Source organism: Amborella trichopoda, chromosome 13, assembly GCF_054954075.1.
Source record: "Amborella trichopoda isolate Santa Cruz 75 chromosome 13, AtrichopodaSantaCruz75HAP2 v2.0, whole genome shotgun sequence".
Lineage (NCBI taxonomy): Eukaryota > Viridiplantae > Streptophyta > Magnoliopsida > Amborellales > Amborellaceae > Amborella > Amborella trichopoda.
Genome location: NC_142348.1, coordinates 48,684,862 through 48,703,511, shown reverse-complemented (window position 1 = coordinate 48,703,511; position 18,650 = coordinate 48,684,862). Strand labels below are relative to the sequence as shown.

Sequence of the window (18,650 nt, the reverse complement as noted above, 5' to 3'; positions counted from 1 at the left end):
AAGACCTAACTTTTGGACTCTCACTCTCCTAAGTAAAACCTGAATTCATGTGGATGAACTACCCTTGTGCATTTCAAACCAACTTCAAAACTTATACTTGTGGGCTTCTCTCTCACCAAGGATTCAAATTCTACCTCTTCTTCCCATTTCTCAAACCAAACCAAGAATGGGAGACTACTCTTCTTCCAAAGACATGAAATACTGTGCCCTACTTTTGCTCCTCTTGAGCTTCAATGGAGGCACCATGGGTGATGGAAAGTTAGGAGCCTCTTTCATTTTTGGGGATTCACTAGTGGATGCAGGAAATAACAATTATCTTTCGACTTTGTCGAAGGCGAATATTGCGCCGAATGGGATCGATTTTCAGGCCTTTGGTGGGAGACCCACCGGACGATACACCAATGGCCGCACCATCGGTGACATCGTCGGTAGGTTAAAACTCTCTCTCTCTCTATCTCTCCTCTCTCTCTCTATATATATATCTATATATATGATTTTTGATGAATTTATAATAATCTCAAGAGTTGGTTTTTGTGTTATAGGAGAGGAACTCGGGCAGTCAAATTATGCACTCCCATTTTTGTCACCAAATGCTACAGGAAAGGTCATCTTAAATGGTGTCAATTATGCATCAGGTGGTGGAGGAATTATGAATGGAACCGGAAGAATTTTTGTAAGTTTAATTTCTCTAACAAAACTGTGAATTTGTGAGGTAGAGACAGAGAGGTTCATCATCATCATAACTTTTTTCAATTAATTGGGGTCGGTTAGAGAGAGACGTTAAAAAAATAAATACATTCCTTATCTGTGCATGCCATGGACCTAATGAATCTTTCCAATTTCACAGATAGGGAGGATCGGAATGGATGTTCAGATCGACAACTTTAACACGACGAGGCAACAAATGACGCAGCTACTTGGGGAATCCGCAGCGAGGGATTACGTAAGGAATCGTTCCATATTCTCGATCACCATCGGCTCTAATGATTTCCTGAACAATTACCTCCTCCCTGTTCTCTCAACTGCTGAGAGGATCTCTGTTACGCCTGAGGGTTTCATAGACCAACTCATCACCAATCTCCAGGCTCAGCTTAATGTAAGTCACCGCTTCCACTCCCATAGAGGCTCAGGAGCCATTTGTATCCATATAAAAACAAGAAAAAATTAATCAAAATGCACCTGAGACATGAACTATTTAATATCTTATCCATTTATTTTGATTTAATTTCAAAAACCCATTATAATATTCACATTTTTGGAATAGTTGAAAATGGGTAAAATGTTAAATAATTGATAAAAATGCATGCATATGTAAGATATTCTAAAGGAAAGCCTTGTATAAAAATTTAAATAAGATTTTATGCTAATTAATTAAAATTTCAATTGGTACGTGATGTTAGGGCTTGGCTAGAAGACCCCAATTCAGAAGCTAGCTTGTATCCCCTGTCCCTTATTTTCAGGAGCGTGTAAACTATGCTCCCGCAGAAGCAGAATATTTATTTACACCCTCGGGAAAAATACTTACTTGGAATATGTTTTGCTTATTTAAAATTTTGGGATCCATCTAAATATAACTAGATGACTATTGTCTAAGAGAAAAATTTTGATTTATAAATCTTAAGCATCTACATCTTTCCCTTCAAAACTTGGATAGTTCTTCTTTAATCTTAGGATGCCCTTTTTTTTTTTTTTTTTTTGAAGTAGGTAACTATGTTCTAGAGATTGCAAAATTTAATATATCCCTTGGGTTTTGCCTGAGGGAGTAGATGGATAGTATACTCCTGCAATAGTAGAAAATATTTTAGCCATTTTTTAATAATGACTATAATGCCCTCATGGACGGGAATGACAAGATATGTTTTGCTGTGTATTATGCAGAGGCTTTATAAATTGGATGCAAGGAAATTTGTAATTGGAAATGTGGGGCCTATAGGGTGCATTCCTTACCAAAAGAGCATCAATCAATTGAAACTCAACCAATGTGTCTCCTTGCCCAATAAATTGGCTGTGCAATACAATGCTCGCCTCAAGGACTTGTTGGATCAAATGAACCAAAATATGCCTGGTGCCAAATTTCTCTATGCAAATGTCTATGACCTTGTCCTTCAGCTCATTACCAACTATGCAGACTTTGGTAAGTACTATTTCTATTTTAATTTTGGAAAATATATTGTCTAAGTCTCGGCGGCCGGCGACCAGCCCCCGGAACAGGGTAGCCCAGAGAAGCCAGATTGAAGCTCAAAAAAATGAACAGCTAGTGTTGCATGATTGTTGCATGATACGAAACTTCTTTCTCTTTTTTTTCCTGAAGGAGTCCTAGTGATAATCTTATCTAAGCACTTTAGATAAAGATTAAAAAAATAGATCATCATAATTATCCAAGCCTTATCTCAATTAATTAGGATTGGCTACAAAATCATGTTTCTCCATTCTTCTCTATCAAGCCTCAGTAAGAACAATAACATAGGTTTTGGATTCATGATAAGATGTAGCAAAGGTTTATGCTACTTACCTACATAATGCAACCCACCTCTACTACTCGGGCGTGGGTTGAGTTAAGAGAAAGTTTAAGGTCTCCCTTTCTAGACTGAAAATATAAAGAAATAGATATGCACCAAAAAAAAAAGGGTGCAGCGAAATGTGCGCACAATTCTTAGCCATGTGGATCGTTGTTTTTACTTCAGTCTAGATCGACCGGCTTATATTGTTCTACTGGCCGGTCGGCTTGATGATTTACAAATTGTTTTGTTTTTTGAATTATATAAGCGATTAAATCCTATAGTGTGAACATATTTTTTTTGTGCTGCTGCAAATTTTTGGATATTAAACTGCTTTCCTTAAAATAGAACGGTTTTGGATGGGACATTATTCCTTTTTTTGTCAAAGATAGATGAAAGTTATTGGTAACCGGCAATGGCATTTCTTAGTTGTTTATCACCCAACAAGGGGGGTCAAATATTAGTTGGTATGGGAGTATAGCTAACTAACTAATGCATGCTTGCTTTTAAAGAATTCCCTTCTAGTCATCAAAATGAAGAATTCCCACGCCCTAAGTCTGTTTCATATTTTAATTCCATGTCCATCCTAGAGATGGATGTTCGATGTTCAAAAGGGACGCATGACACACACAAAACTTTTCCTACAAACAAATTGTTAGCACCTCCCTAAATGCCAGATGTAAACTCAAAGTCTATCGAAAAATTTAATAAACTTTGCGCGGAGGAATGGCACATGTCAATCATCCCTTGTTGATATCGGATGGTTGGAAAGGTGCTAGCAAGCTGTTTGAGACCCAATAGCTAGCATTGTGTACAAGCTCAAACTAAAACATAAGGAATTATAATGGAAAGGTATATAATGAGAGGAAAGGTTTCTATATTTCCCCTATAGCATAGAAGGTTTATGCTTCCCTTACCATCCAGCCGTCCAATTTTGATCAAGAGAGCCACTGACCGTTTGATCTTAGATCCGACGTCTTAAAGTATTTTATTTTTAGTTTTTTTTATACAAATTGTATGAATATGCAATCTAGTACGTGTCATCTTCTCATTGGGGCACATCTATAACAAAAATATTAAAAATAAGATTTCAATAAAATATAATGATTAAAATACCCCTTGAAAATTTTAGGGGTATTTTGGTCATTTTATTTTATTGAAAATATTTGTTTTTTATATTATTCGTTAGTGGGAGTTTAATAGAGGATTGGGCGTCCAAAATTTGGTGTCAAAATATGTATAGAAAAAAAATTAAAAATAAAATAGTGTAGAGACGTGACATTGCGATTGGAACAATCTTAACCCTCCATTCAGAATGGACAGTTGGATAAGGGGAAGTATATAAGTTTTATGCTGTAGGGGAAGCATAGAAAGCTTACCTTATAATGAGACCATTTATTTTTGGTACAAGATGATCACAATTAATCTTGACTATGGATGTGAAATTTGGTGGCTGCATTTATTCTGTTGACCAAGCTCAAACTTCAAAAGAAATTATCTCAAGCTTTGTGACACACTTAAGCTATAAGATTTTATATCGGATGGTTGTAAGTAATTGTGACCTCCACGTATCAAAGGTAGATGATCTTATTGTATACAATCCCAAAAATAATATAAGAGAGAGAAAATGATGGGGGTATTCAAGTGGTTTTCTTCGTGTTTCAGGGTTTGAGAGCTCAAGTAGGGCATGTTGTGGCAATGGAGGGCAATTTGCAGGTATCATTCCTTGTGGGCCAACTTCTTCCTTATGTTCAGATAGATCCAAATATGTGTTTTGGGATCCATATCACCCAAGTGAGGCTGCCAATCTCATAATAGCCAAACAACTTATTAATGGTCCAACTAAATACATCTCACCCTTGAACCTTCGCCAGCTTAGAGACTTGTAATCTCTCTCTCTCTCTAAAATTATATTGTGACCAAGTAGAGTCAATCATCTATCTTAGGTCAGATGTAATTTAGATTTTGTTGTTTTTGTGAATTTGTATTGATGGAGCCTGTTCCATTGTTGTTGGTGTTCATTTCTAGTTTTTTTTTTTTTTTTGAGTGCAAACTTGTGTGTTCATTTGTAGTTTGTACTAGAGTCTTGTTGAACTATATATATAAATGGAGGACTAATTCGTTGATTCAAGACTAGAGAATGAACCAACATCGGAACAAGTTAGAGCAAGATGATTTAGTTGCCACCCTATATAAGAACATGATGCATTTTACCCCTAACTAGTGACAATGGTAATATCATGAAAATCATGTCCTTTATGAGAATTTTTACATAATTTAACATTTGGTAGGGTTTACATGACGACGGGGAACCTTTCTATGTGCCAGTAGGTGTAGGATAATTATATATGCCACCCCTTATAGAAGATAAAAATCAAGGTTGGATCAAAATAAGGAAAAGACAAATAATGTAGAAAAATAAAAGAATAAAAACATAAATATTTACGTGGTTTGGCAAGTTGCCTACATGCTACAAAGTTCTTCCACTAATCAGAAAAATACTATGCAAGTATGGAGAATGCAAGGGATTACTTGCTATCTATCTCAAGCCCTAAAACAAGGTATTCGCTCACGGGAATACCCACCCAAAAAGACTAAATAACTAACCATTCTCTCTTGTATAATTCTTCAATGTGTTATTTTCTCTCTCTACAAGATGTTACTTATAAATAGGAACCCCATGGGAGACCCACGCGACTCTCTGCCATTCCTAATTCACTTAGATATCCTACATCTATTAGGATTCCATTTCCCATCTTTTAAGGAGTAGGGAAGTCAATCCATATCCCATAGGTTCACTTGACTTTCCCTTAACCCCAAAAGGATTTACATCTTATAAAATAGGATCTCCATAAATATGGTAGAGATATGTTGTTGTCAAATATCACAAGTTCCTATATCAAGGAACCATATCTCAATGTGGCTTCATGCCAATATCTCAACATTCTCCCACTTGAAGACATGTTTCTATTCTAACTTGTCTGTTCCAAAAATTGATGCCCACCGGTTAGGACTCATTAAGTAACCACAAGCCCCAATAAAGTTATGCACCAAGTGAACTTCCCCTTTCCAATGAGCTTAGTCGACGTATCCGTTGGATTGTCATCAGTATGCATTTTTGGCAATAAATTTTTTCCATCTTCTACCACATCATGAATAAATTTATATTTTCTAATGGATGAGTGAACCCCATTTATAAGCATTGGAGCTTAACCCCTTGCCATATATGACATGTTTTGCATCCATTGGTCTAGGTTTCTCTCTGCCCATATCAGTAGCTAAACATTTCTTTTTATCATTCTCTCTCTCTCTTACCTTAAATAAAAACGTTTGGTTTAATGTAACCGTTGGAATAATACTGAACATCGATATGCTTAGTTCTGTTATGGAAGGTTAGATTCCTTGCTAGAAACAAGGTACTTTAGTTATCACAATGAAGCGGAATACCATCTTGCACAGCTCGAAAGTCACCAAATAACATGTTTAGCTAAATTGCTTCTGTAGATGCATGAGTAAGTGACATATACTCAACCTCTGCTGAAGATAACGCCACCACAGACTGCAACTTGGATAACCAATTAACTGCATCACCTCCCAAAGAAAAACCATATTTTGTAGTAGATCTTCTTTTATCCAAGTCACTTGCAAAGTCAGAATCGACATAACCAGTAACTTTCAAATCCATTTCACTATAACAAATACCAACATCACAAGTTCCCTTCAAATAATGAAGGATCCATTTCACAGCGGTCCAGTGATCATGACCAGCATTTGCCATATATCTGCTCACAACTCCCACTGCTTGTGCTATATCAGGTATGGTGCTAACCATAGCAAACATAAGGCTCCCTATTGCAGATAAATACGGTACTCAAGACATCTGTGTCTTCTCTATTTCAATGCTAGGACATTGTTTTGAAGACAACTTCATATGCACAGGAAATAAGGTACTAACTCGTTTGGCATTCTGCATATTGAAGCGCCGTAGAGCCCTCTCCACATAACTCTTCTAAGTTTACCAGATTTTTTTGCTCTTCCTGCCTCTAAGTACACTCATCCCAAGATTTAGGTTAACGGCTCCCAATTCTTTCATCTCAAATTTCCTAGCCAATTGAGCTTTAAGTGTTACAATATTCACTTTGTTTGGTCATGCAACAATCATGTTATCGACATATAATAGCAAGTTAATAAAGCTTACATCACCGTACTCCAAAAATAGGCACAAATGTTAGCTTCACATCTTCGAAATTCAAGCTCAACATGAAAGAGTCAAATCATTGTACTACACCTCGGCACTTGCTTCAACCCGTACAACGATTTCTTGAGCCTACATATCAAATTCTCTTTCCTTTCTTTAATAAAACCCTCAGGTTCAGTCATATAAATTTCTTTTTTTAAGTCACATGAAAAAATGAAGTTTTTACATCTAATTGTTTCAACTCTAAATCAAGAACAACAACCGTAGCCAAAATAACTCTAATAGTGGACATGGGCACAATAGGAGAAAAAATCTCATCGAAATCAATGCCTGATTTGTGAGCATACCCTTTCACAACCAATCGAGCTCTGTGCCTTTCAATAGTATCATCAGGACCTTTCTTCTTCTTGAAGACCTACTTGTAACCAATTGCCTTTCACTTATCTAATAGTTTGACGAGGTCTTGTGGTTTATTCTTTCGCAGGGCCTCCATCTCTTCTTCCATAAATGTTTTCCGTTGACCGGCTTCATCGACCTCACATGCCTCACGAAAAGAAGTTGGCTCACCCTTTTCTATTAAGCAATCATAGGATAGTCGTTAAACCTCACATGAACCTTTTTAGGTCTATCAGATCTTCTTAATTTAAGATCATCTAAATATTCTTTAAGCTCTTGGACAATTTCGGGTTCTTGGTCCTCACCATCATTTCGATGGTTCTTATGTCTACATTCCACCTCAACAGTTTTTGCATCTAGCGCATCTTTCTTCTTCTGCATAAAATTTTCATTGAAAATAACATCTTGGTTAACTATAACCTTGTGGTCAGTAAGATCCCACAATCTATACCCCTTTGTACCATCAACATAACAAAAAAAAAAAAATACAATTCTTGGATTTTTCGTCTAACTTAGTTCTTTTCTCTTTTGAGATGACAAAATATACATCACAACCCAAAACACGGAGGAAAGAATAATCAGCGGGTTTGCCTGTCAAAACTTCTTATGGTGTCTTGTAATCAATAACAAAACTGTGTGACTATTGATTTGGAAATAAGCAGTACGAACTGTTTCTGCCCAGAAATACTACTCTAACCTAGCAGCACTCAACATACACCTATCACGTTCCATAATAGTATGATTCATCCTCTCAGCAATACGATTTTGCTGAGGGGTTACAGGAACTTTTTAGCAATACCATGCTCAGTATAAAAATTATTAAATTCACTAGAACAAAATTTACCCCCATTATCAGTTCTTAGACACTTGATGCTCTTGCCTTTCTGATTTTCTATCAAGGGCTTAAATTTTTGGAAATAACTGAAGGCATCTAATTTATTTTTCAACATATAAGCCTATAACTTTTTTGAAAAATCATCAATAAAAGTGACAAAATATGCAATACCCCCCATAGAAGCAGTAGGTGATTCCCATGTATCTGAATGAATCAATTCCAAAAAAATCCGTACTTCTAGCGGTGGATAAAGCAAATCGCAATTTGTTATGCTTTCCAAATAAGCATGACTCACAAAAATCTAAATTAAAAGATTTTAAACCTGGGAGAAGGTTTTTATCGAGAAGTACCTTGAGTCCGCGCTCACTCATATGACCCAAACGTGCGTGCCATGTCATGACAAAGTCCACCTCTACAATATTGGCCTCTCCCAAAATGGTTTCACCAACAAGCATGTATAAATTGTTTGCTAACTTTCCTTTCGCAACTACTAGTGCTCCTTTTGAAATTTTCAGATATCTATTTTTACCTGTAAACTTGAAACCTGGCTCATCAAATTTTTCCAAGGACAAGAGACTTCTTCTGAGACCCAGAACATGTTTGACACCCGGGATGGTGCATATGCCTCTATTGAACATCTTGATTCTTACATCTCCGACGCCCACTATTTTACTTGAGTCATTATTTTCCATGTAAACAATACCTTCATCATATAGTTGGTACTTATAGAACTAATCCATATGTGGAGTCATGTGAAATGACACACCTAAATCAAGAAGCCAAACCTGCATAACTCCCTCCCTATCCACAGACAAAATTTTTTCATCTTCAAAAAAGTCAATATCTTTTACTAGATTTCCTTGATAACCACTTGAACTAGGCTTCTAATTATAACCATATTTAGAGGCTTCTTGGTTCCCTTTTTGTGCCTTACAATCTTTTCTCATATATCCAACACTTTACTTTCTTATGCGTTCTTGATTTGGATCTTGACTGATCTTTGCCTGTAGTTCTCCCCATTGATATTCCCTATGCAACAAACACATTCCAAGAAGAATCCTGACCAAACTTTCACCTAGACTCTTCTTTTAAAAGTGTTGAAACAATGGTATCAAATTCAAAAGATTTTACACTACTGAGATTCATAATTAATCCATCCCAAGATTCCGGTATAGAAAAAAGTAAAATAGTTGTTTTGTCTTCTTCATCAATCTTTACATCCAGTGACATTAACTTGCTAATTAAGACATTAAACTCATTTAGATGCCATTGTTAAGATGCACCATCACTCATTTTGAGATTGTAATGTTTCTGACAAACAATAATTTTATTAGGAAGAAACTTACCTTCATAAATATATTTCAACCTATCCCATAAATCTTTCGTGAAAGTTTCAGATGAGACATTGAATAAAACAATCTCATCAAGCCCCAATAAAATTCGTTCTAGCCAATTCATCCTTCTCATTAAATTCCTCATCATCCATCTTTTTTGGTTTATTTTATCTGCCTTTTAAAGCCACTACACAATCCATCTTTCACCAACACTGCATGCACCTTTAATTTTCAGGTTGAGAGTTCAGAACCATCAAATTTTGGAATTTTATATCTGTTGAACTTCTTCCAGCCATCTTCAAAGATCTGCGATCTACCACAAACCTTATGCCCAACAAGGATATTAAACAATACTAAGGCTTTGATACCAATTGTAGAGGATAAAAGCCAACCTTTGACCAAAATAAGGGAAATAAAAATAATGCAAAAAAATAAAAGAACAGAAACAGAAAGATTTACATGGTTCAACAAGTTGCCTACATCCACGAGGCAACAAAATTCTCTTCCACTAATAAAAAAACATCATGCATGTATAAAGAATACAAGGGATTACAAGCTCTCTCTTTCTCAAACCCTAAAAGATGATATTTCTCTTGTTAGAATACCTACCCAAAAGGACAAAAAAACTAACCCTTATCTCTTGCATATTATTCAATGTATTATTTTCTCTCTCTACAAGATGTTACTTATAAAGAGGAACCCCATGGGATACCTGCGTGTCTCTCTCTCCCATTCCTAATTCACTTAGATATCCTACATCTATTAGGATTCTATCATATCCAGGTTTACATGACTTTCCCTTAACCCAAAAAGATTTACATCCTATAAAATAGGATCTCCATAAATATAGTAGAGATATGTTGCTATCAAATACAGCAAGTTCCTAAAATCAAGGAACCATATCTCAACATAGCTTCACGCCAATATCTCAACACCCCTCTCCCAACTGCCTGAATTGATTGGATGCCGAGATGGGCTCAATCACAATGTCATATGTAAACACTATTTTATTTTTTATTTTTCTACACATCATATTGACATTAAATTTCGGCATCACATTTTCTCGTATGGCCGCACCTAAATTACCTAGAGACTTTATTTGATTTTTTCAGGAATACTGTTTTGATATTTTTCTTATGTGCGGCCCTAAGTGAGGATGGCACCCCCCATATTTTATGTCCATATATTTTATAGAAAAAAATTTAAAATAAAATACTCTGAGTCATCAAATCATGATAAAAAACATTCAGAGACTCTTTTGTGACATTCTGATTGAAGGTATCCCTACTGTCCCTTCAGATTATGATTGAAGGTATCCCTACTGTCCCTTCAGATCAAACAGTTAGCAAAGCGAAACATATAAAAGTTTCCTATACCTGGTATCATTTAGATAGGTTCCCCCTTAGTGATGCACTAATTACAATGAGCCCACCTGCCTAAAATCTACCTTGGATATGGATTTTGGATCAAAAAATTTGTTGGTCTATGATCTAAGACCACTACGATCTTGAATTTGGAAATAAAAAAAAAAAAAGAATTTTTGAGCCTTAAAAATAATTTATCATACAATTTTGTTTGGGCCGTTCATTTTATTCATCAAGGAACATAGTATACTATTTTTGTCAAGGGAAAGTATATAATGAGACCATTTACCTTTTGCACAAGGTGATCACAATTAATCTTGATCATTAGAAGTCAAATTGAGTGGTTGCATTCATTTCATTGACCAAGCTCCAAGTTCAAAATAATTTTTCTCGAACTTTGCGACACACCTAAGCTATCACATTTCACATCGGATAGTTTTAAGTATTTGTGACCTCCTTCCACAAAAGGTAAATAGTCTCATTGTATACAATCCCTTGTGACAATGTTATGAGAGCTTGTGTCATGAAGGCTCTGGAAAAGAAATTGTGAATGCATGGCCTCGTGATTGGTTGCCTTCTACATTTTAACCCCCGAGGAGTTGTGGTGTGCCAGTGGGAGCATATATGTGTGCACGTAGTCTATCATACGCACAAGAGGATCGGGCGCTGACTAAAATATATATAGGGATGGCAACGACTTGGCCTACGACTGGCTCGAGCCTAGAGCGGGCAGTCGGCCAAAGGGTCTAGCCTAGGTCAAGCTATAGTCTTGGACTAGGTGATCCAACCCAGCTTTATTAAATTGGTTATGCAGGGCTAGGTCATACATTAGGTCTGCAAAGCAAGGTCAGTCATGTGAACATTATTTTTTAAATTTATAGTAAAAACTAAAAAAAAGTAGAAAAAGGTTAAAATAAGGCTTAGGTTTTATAAAAAAAATAAAGCCTCATCTCAAAACTTATAAAAAATTGTAATTTTGGCATAGAAAAATGTTCAAACTAATAAACTTGACCTTTGTGAAAAAAAATATTGGATTTCAACCTGTAAAAATAGTGTATATTGTAACACATTATCTAGACTGTCAATTTTCAACTATTCAGGGATCGGCAAAGATCTGTATTATTTATTGAACCGCAAAGTTTATAATTGGTGAGAGAAATATATTTTAGAGCCATCATAGGGATTTCCATACCTAACAAGGTTTATAAGTGAAGTTTTTTTTTCTCCAATTGCATCTCCAAATTCTACTAGAAGATGCAATTTCGGTATCGAAAACCCCTATGATGGCTAAAAATCTGATTCTGACCCTAATTATAAATTTAAAGCTACCAAAATGGCATAAATTGAGCACATCTACGACTACTTGAAACGCTTTAAAATGGATGGTTTAGATAATGTGCTACAAGTGCACTATTTTCAAGACTAGAAGTCTTTATCTTTCGTATCCATTCATCATGAAGTCAAGATGATCAATTGGAGTTTCCCAGATTCGAAATAATTTTTCTAGTGGGTTTTTTAAATACATCTTAGTTTTATAGAATAAGGTTGACGACTTACATAATTTTTTTCCAGATATAATTAAATCTTCAATCAAAGAAAAATTACTAGCATATTAATATATAATAATGATTGTCTACCTTTGGTACAAGAAAGTCACAATCACTATAACTCATCATATGGGAAATCTGGTTACTGGGGTGTGCCATTGACTTGGCTTAAAGTTCAAAAAAAATATTTTCTCGAACTTTGTGAACACTCCTAAATGCTAGATTTCATATTTGATTACTACATGTCATTGTCACTTTCTTGTATCAAAGGTAAATAATTTTGTAATATGCAATCCTATATACTTAAACATAATTAATTGGAAATCCAAAATTTGATATTCCTTTATTGGATGAGGTTTTGGTGTGTCAGCATATGTACTGGTTTGGTTGCGTCCCCCTCCACTATGGATTTGGACTCGACCACTGTGATCACAAATCTAGATAAATAAATAAATATTTAGATTTAAAAATGATAGTTTTTAACATCTTTTTTGCAAAGTTCATTTTATTTCTTCACAAATCATCAGATATATACTATTTTTAAAGCTACAAAAAGATAAATCCACGGCGAAATTTTATTCCTAATGATGCATGATGCGTTCTTCATCCCAAAATCCATAGAAAAACCTAAGCAAGTTCATGATTCCGGATACGTATGCTAGAGTTTTCTTTCTTTATTTTGGCAAACATATACCTCATAGCATGACACCACAAACTTTTCTAACTTCCCCCAAAGTTCTTTTAGGTGACACACATTCCTTTTTCTTATAAGAAAGTATATGAGACCATTTACTTTTGGTATAAGGTGGTCACAATTTGTCTTGACCATTGGATGTGAAATTGGGTGGTTGCATTTATTTCATTGACCAAGCTTAAAGTTTAAAAGAAATTTTCTTGAACTTTGTGTCATACGCAAGCTATCGAATTTTATATGAAATGGTTATAAATAATTGTGACCTCCCTGTATCAAAAGTAAATAATCTCATTATATACACTCCTTTTTCTTAAAGACAATAAATTATTGGCAAATGGCAATGGCATTCGATCAAATGTTGATATCACCAACATGCGGTGCCTGGCAGGCAATAATAGATACATTGGATGAATACATGTTTCCTTTGACAAAACTATTTTGAATGAACGACCAAAGTCATTCCTATTTTGACTTGTGATGCATGTTATAAAATTTTTACAATAATGGCTATGTGATAAGGAAAAGTTTAAGAGCCAATTAAATAAACATACAAAAAAAGTATGTAAAATACAAAAAGAGTTAAATTGACTAAAAAATTACAATGAATTTGTAGATTTTTAAATTTTTCCCAAAATGCACCTTGGTCCCAAGATTCCATCCCCCGATAGGTTTTATTTTTATTTTTATTTTTAATTTTAGTTTTCTTCGATGGTCCTATGTTTTAGCACAATTGGCGACCGGTTTGAGGTCCCCATCCTTGGACCGCCCACATTGTGATCTTATACCACATTACAGGTGGTCCGAGATCCTAATCCCCGGATCGCCCAGATCGTAGTGCTGCATCATATTACAGGCAGTCTGAGGTCTTCATCCTCGGACCGTCTATAATGTAGTCGAATACCACAGAAGGGGCGGTTTGGGATGGGGACCTCGGACTGCTAACTAGGTTGAGCCTAAGTGAGCGGTCCAATATCTCTATCATCGGACCGCCTATAATGTGGTATAACACCATAATCTAAGTAATATGAGGATAGCGATCTCAAACCAGTTGCCAACTGTCCTCAAACATAGCACACAATGAAGAAAACTAAAAAAAGAAAAAAAACTTAAACCCGGTCAGGGGATGTTATCCTCGACCAAGGGGCAGTTTGAAAAAATTTAAAAATCTATAGTAACCAACATTCCTTGTAATTTTCAAGTCAATTTGTTTTTGTGTGTGCGTACGTGATTGACTCAAGTTTAAATGTGGTTCCTTTCAAAAAGAATTCTTATCATAGATAATTTCGAGGTATTATTATTCTTAGCCACTATGATGTCTGTGACTATGAAAATGTATAATTTGAATCTTTAAAAATCATTTTAAAAGAATTAAGATGAATGCTAAGAAAATAGTCCAAAATCAAAGTTTAAAATAATTAATTTAGAAGATTTTTTTTCCCCTTTCAGATCGACAGTCCTGTTGTTGAGATTATTGGCCTATCAGATTTTAGAATTTGCCGAGAACCATATGCATGTTATCAAATAGATGAGTCAACTAGTGCCTAGAACCATATACATGCCAGTAAATCCCTTTCTATTCTTAGAATTTTCCTTGGCCTCCATGAATGTGAAAAATGATGAATTTTATAGGGAAAATTGTCAAAATACACTAAAAAAAGGGAAAATATTTCCTTGTCCCATATTTTTAACTTTTATATCTCATGAACCCAAGAATTGTAAATATTACTTGTAAGCAAAATGTCTCTATCTTTTATATCTTATAACCCTCTGGATCCCTTTGACCATAAATGTTTTACCCAAACAAACACTAAAATGACACCTTATTCAAATTCTATCTCTCTCTCTTTTTGCTTCTCGGTGAGTTTACCAACCAATAGGTTTAGCTTGAGCTAGAACACGAGCACACCTTTTGTGTAAGAGATAGATAAAGTTTTAGAGAGAGAGATATGGAGTTTGGGTTTTAGAGAGAAAGAGATGAAGTTTGAGTTTTAAAAAGAGATGAGTTTTGAGAGAGAGAAACAATGATGTGAGAGGGAGGGATGAAGTTTGGTTTTAGAGAGAGATGGAGTTTTGACAGAGAGAGACAATTATGTGAGAGAGATGGAGTTTTAAAGAGAGAGAGATTGAGTCATTTCATAAGTTGTTGAGGTCAATAATACATGGCCAAAAGGGTTTAGGAGGTTGGAAGATAGAAAATATGGAGTTATTTACAAGTAATATTTTTAATTCTTGGGTCTTATGGGACATAGAAGTTAAAAATAAAGAATAATAGGATATTTTCTCCTAAAACATTAACTATGTAACATTTAATCTATTTATATAAAATAAAATCAAAATATCAACTATTCTAACTCGTGATTATCCATTTTTTTTATGGATTACTTTAAATTAAATTAGAAATGAGTGAGATTGTTTTTTTGACATCTCAGAAATGAGTGAGATTGTAAATAATTTATCTATTTTTTCAATTTTCACATCAAATGGTTGTAAGGAATTATGACCACCATGTATCAAGGTAAATGATGTCATTATATACAATCTTTTTCACAAATATATATATATATATATATATATATATATATATATTTCTTTCATTTCAAAAGTAGACACTGAATGTTAATCCAAAAGAAGAGAGCATATAATGAGAATTTTAAGTGGATTCCTTACCTACGGTTTAAGAGGTCAAGTAGGACATGTGGCAATTAGGCCGGCTAAGGGGCCAGGATCGGGTTGGGCCCTCCCAGGCTTGAAGCTAGCCCAAAACCATGTAAAGTAAGATTGGAGTCGGACCCAAAAACGTGGTAATGGGGCCTGAACCCAAAAAATTTGGGTCAAGCCCGGTCGGGCGTTATGCAAACACAAGAAAAAGCTTTTACAATGGGAGCCACAGTTGGGTGGCAGACCTAAGTGCAAAGATAAGGCTAGACCTGAGTGCCATTGGCTTGGGCCTAGTCGGGTCCTTATGAACCCAAAAAAATTGGGTTAGGCTTGGTCGGCCTCGTCAAACTTTTCCAGTAGGAGCCAGGGTTAGGGGCTAGAGCCTTTGGCCCGGCCCAACTGGGCCAAGCTCGCCATCCATGCTAGTGCCCATCCATTTAACACAATTTGATCAGGAGCTCAATAATTCTACAAAAGCACCCTCTTCTAGATTGAACACGGATTACCCATTTGATGATGAGAGTTGTGTTGTGGGCTCCAGGAACTTAAATCTTTTTTTCCTTGATCAAGAACGTAAGGTTGATTTCAAACTCTTGAGATAATGACTGTAAAAAGAACAAAAATAAAATAAAAATAAAGTGCTTACTTTTAATACAAGAAGGTCTAGTGTTGTGCTATTGATGACCACACTCAAAGTTAGGGGTGGCAATGTACGCGACTCAGCAGATAGACCCCACATTGGATCTGATTATGGGTCCAAATTTTGGACTTGAAAGGTTGGGTTCGAGTCCAAAACCTGGACCCGAATACTATTTGGGTCCAGATCCAACCGGACCCGACTCGAACAATATGGTCCATATGAGGGTATTCATAATTGTTGCTAATACATTTATTTCTTATGAATTTCTAATTATTATGTAAAACAATAAGGGATGTAGGTATATGTAACATGTGAGTATTCAAAAGTGTTGTGTAATATTGTAAATGTTGCCAATGATATAAGTATATGATGGTAAAAATAAGGGCAAAAAAAAAAAAAAAGCGAAACTCATTGTCATAGGGTGGCAATGGACCCGATCAGACCCAATGGTAGACTTGAACTTGAGTCAAGGTATGGGTCCAAATTCTGGACCCAAAAGCCAGACCGGACCCAATGCTACCGTTTTTCTCAAAATTCTAACCCAATTCTGGCCATCTGATTTCACATTTAAAATTAAGAGCGACAATGATGTACTTACACCAGATATGAATGGTTTTATGACATATTTGATCCCATAAACAAAAAGGTCAAAAAAGTTATTTGCCCCAAAACAATGTTACCAGTTGGCACTATAGAGCTATAACAGCAGTTGCAATTGTAATAAAAACTGATGAGTTGGTTCAAAATCGTCCGAGTTGACTCATGTCTCGCAGGCAACTAGTATGATTTCCTACCAAAATTGAATTTGATTAATTTTTGGGCTTTTTTTTTTTTTAATTGTTTTCATTAAGAATGATGTTTTAACTCTTTTTTATTCAACTTTTCACACATTATTCTTCCTCCGGCCCCCTTTCATATTTACAAAAGAACATTTTGGGGTCAAAAGTATTTTCGGGCGAGATTTATGATAAAACCATTTCGAAGCTCAAGCTCCCAGTCTGCCATTTTATCGGTTTTTTCTTTCGATTCTCTACCAAAAGTTTTGAAATTTGTTTGAAAAATAATCCTTTAGATCCCTCTAGCACATATATATCATGATTTGTTGGATTGAAACCCTTTTCAAAGAGAACTACATTTGAATTTTTTGATGTCTTTTAACCTGAAATAATTCACACATTATTTTTCCTCTAGCTTCCTTTCATATTTACAAAACAACATTTTGCGATCAAAAGTATTTTAGGGCGAGATTTATGATAAAACCTTTCATATTTACAAAATAACATTTCGCGATCAAAGTATTGAGATTTATGATAAAACCATTTCGAAGCTCAAACTCCCAGTCTGCCCTTTTATCGGTTTTTTCTTTTGATTATCTACCAAAACTTTTGAATTTTTTGTTTGGAAAACTAATTGTTTAGATCCCTCAAGCAAATATATATCATGACTAGTTGGACTGAAACCCTTGTTCAAAGAGAACTACATTTGAAGTTTTGGGTGTCTTTTAACCTGAAATAAAAAAATCTTCGATTCCTCAATCGTTGTTTCAGCAAATTCATTAAAGTTTGTCTTAAAATGTTATTATAGCATATAATAAAAGCCCTAACAATTTTTTCTGAATGAAACCAAAGAAAATCGAAGATTGATTTTTTGTGATTTTTGGGGCTTTTTTTTTTTGCCATTCTCATTCTTACTTTCTTTTATTTAATTTTTTATTTTCATTTTGATTTACCTCCTATAATATGAAATAAGCGTTTTTATTTTGGATAGTTAAATTTTATGTAAATTTCTGTATTTCTGGGAAGAGTTTGTTTTGATTTTGAATACTTAAAATTTATGTAAATTTCTATATTTTTGGAAATTGTTCTCTTTTTTCTCTATTTCTTTTCTTCAACATTGGCCGAGTTGGTCATGCCAACTAAACGAGTCAACTCGATGTTTCACAAAATTCGTTAAACATTGTCTTGAAATGTTCTTATAACATTGATCTACAAAAGCCCTAATAATTTTTTTTGAAAGAAAACCATAGTTATTTTTTCCACCATTTTCATTCCTACCTTTGTATTTATTTTAACTATGTTTACCTCCTAGAATATGAAATTAAGTGTTTTAATTTTGATTAATCCAATTGTATGCAATTTTTTGGAATTGTTTTAGGCATTTTTCTCTTTTGTCTATGTCTCTATTTTAATATAGAAAAAGTTTATATAAGATTGCAACCTTAAAATCTAGAACTACATATGCACCTAAAAAATTCATCAGAAAAAGTTGTTTTAATGTTAAAAAACCCTTTAATTGATCATCTCGACCTTGAGATGTATGACTATGAAATTTTTTTTTTTTTGAATCAACATATTATCTAGACAATCCATTTTCAAGATTTTCATATATTTATAACTCTAATTGGATTGTTTAAAGTTGCAACTTTATGGAAACCACACCCTTCTAATATTGGCCGAGTCAGCCATGCCCACTTACTGAGTTGATGC

At 34.8% G+C, this 18,650-nt stretch overlaps 1 protein-coding gene across 2 annotated transcripts; it reads left to right on the top strand.

The window, feature by feature from the left end:
* The first annotated feature begins 22 nt into the window (after positions 1–22).
* LOC18446047 (GDSL esterase/lipase At2g23540) lies at positions 23–7,376 on the top strand. Of its 2 annotated transcripts, XM_088856750.1 has the most exons (6): positions 27–428; positions 543–673; positions 848–1,096; positions 1,879–2,134; positions 4,164–4,214; positions 7,181–7,376. In XM_088856750.1, the coding sequence occupies exons 1-6, from the start codon at positions 167–169 to the stop codon at positions 7,201–7,203; spliced, it is 972 nt and encodes a 323-aa protein (XP_088712876.1). In that variant the 5' UTR covers positions 27–166; the 3' UTR covers positions 7,204–7,376. The 2 variants fall into 2 exon arrangements, with proteins under 2 accessions (XP_020530297.1, XP_088712876.1); XM_020674638.2 differs by lacking the exon at positions 7,181–7,376 and having other exon boundaries at positions 23–428; positions 4,164–4,629.
* The last annotated feature ends 11,274 nt before the right edge of the window (positions 7,377–18,650 follow it).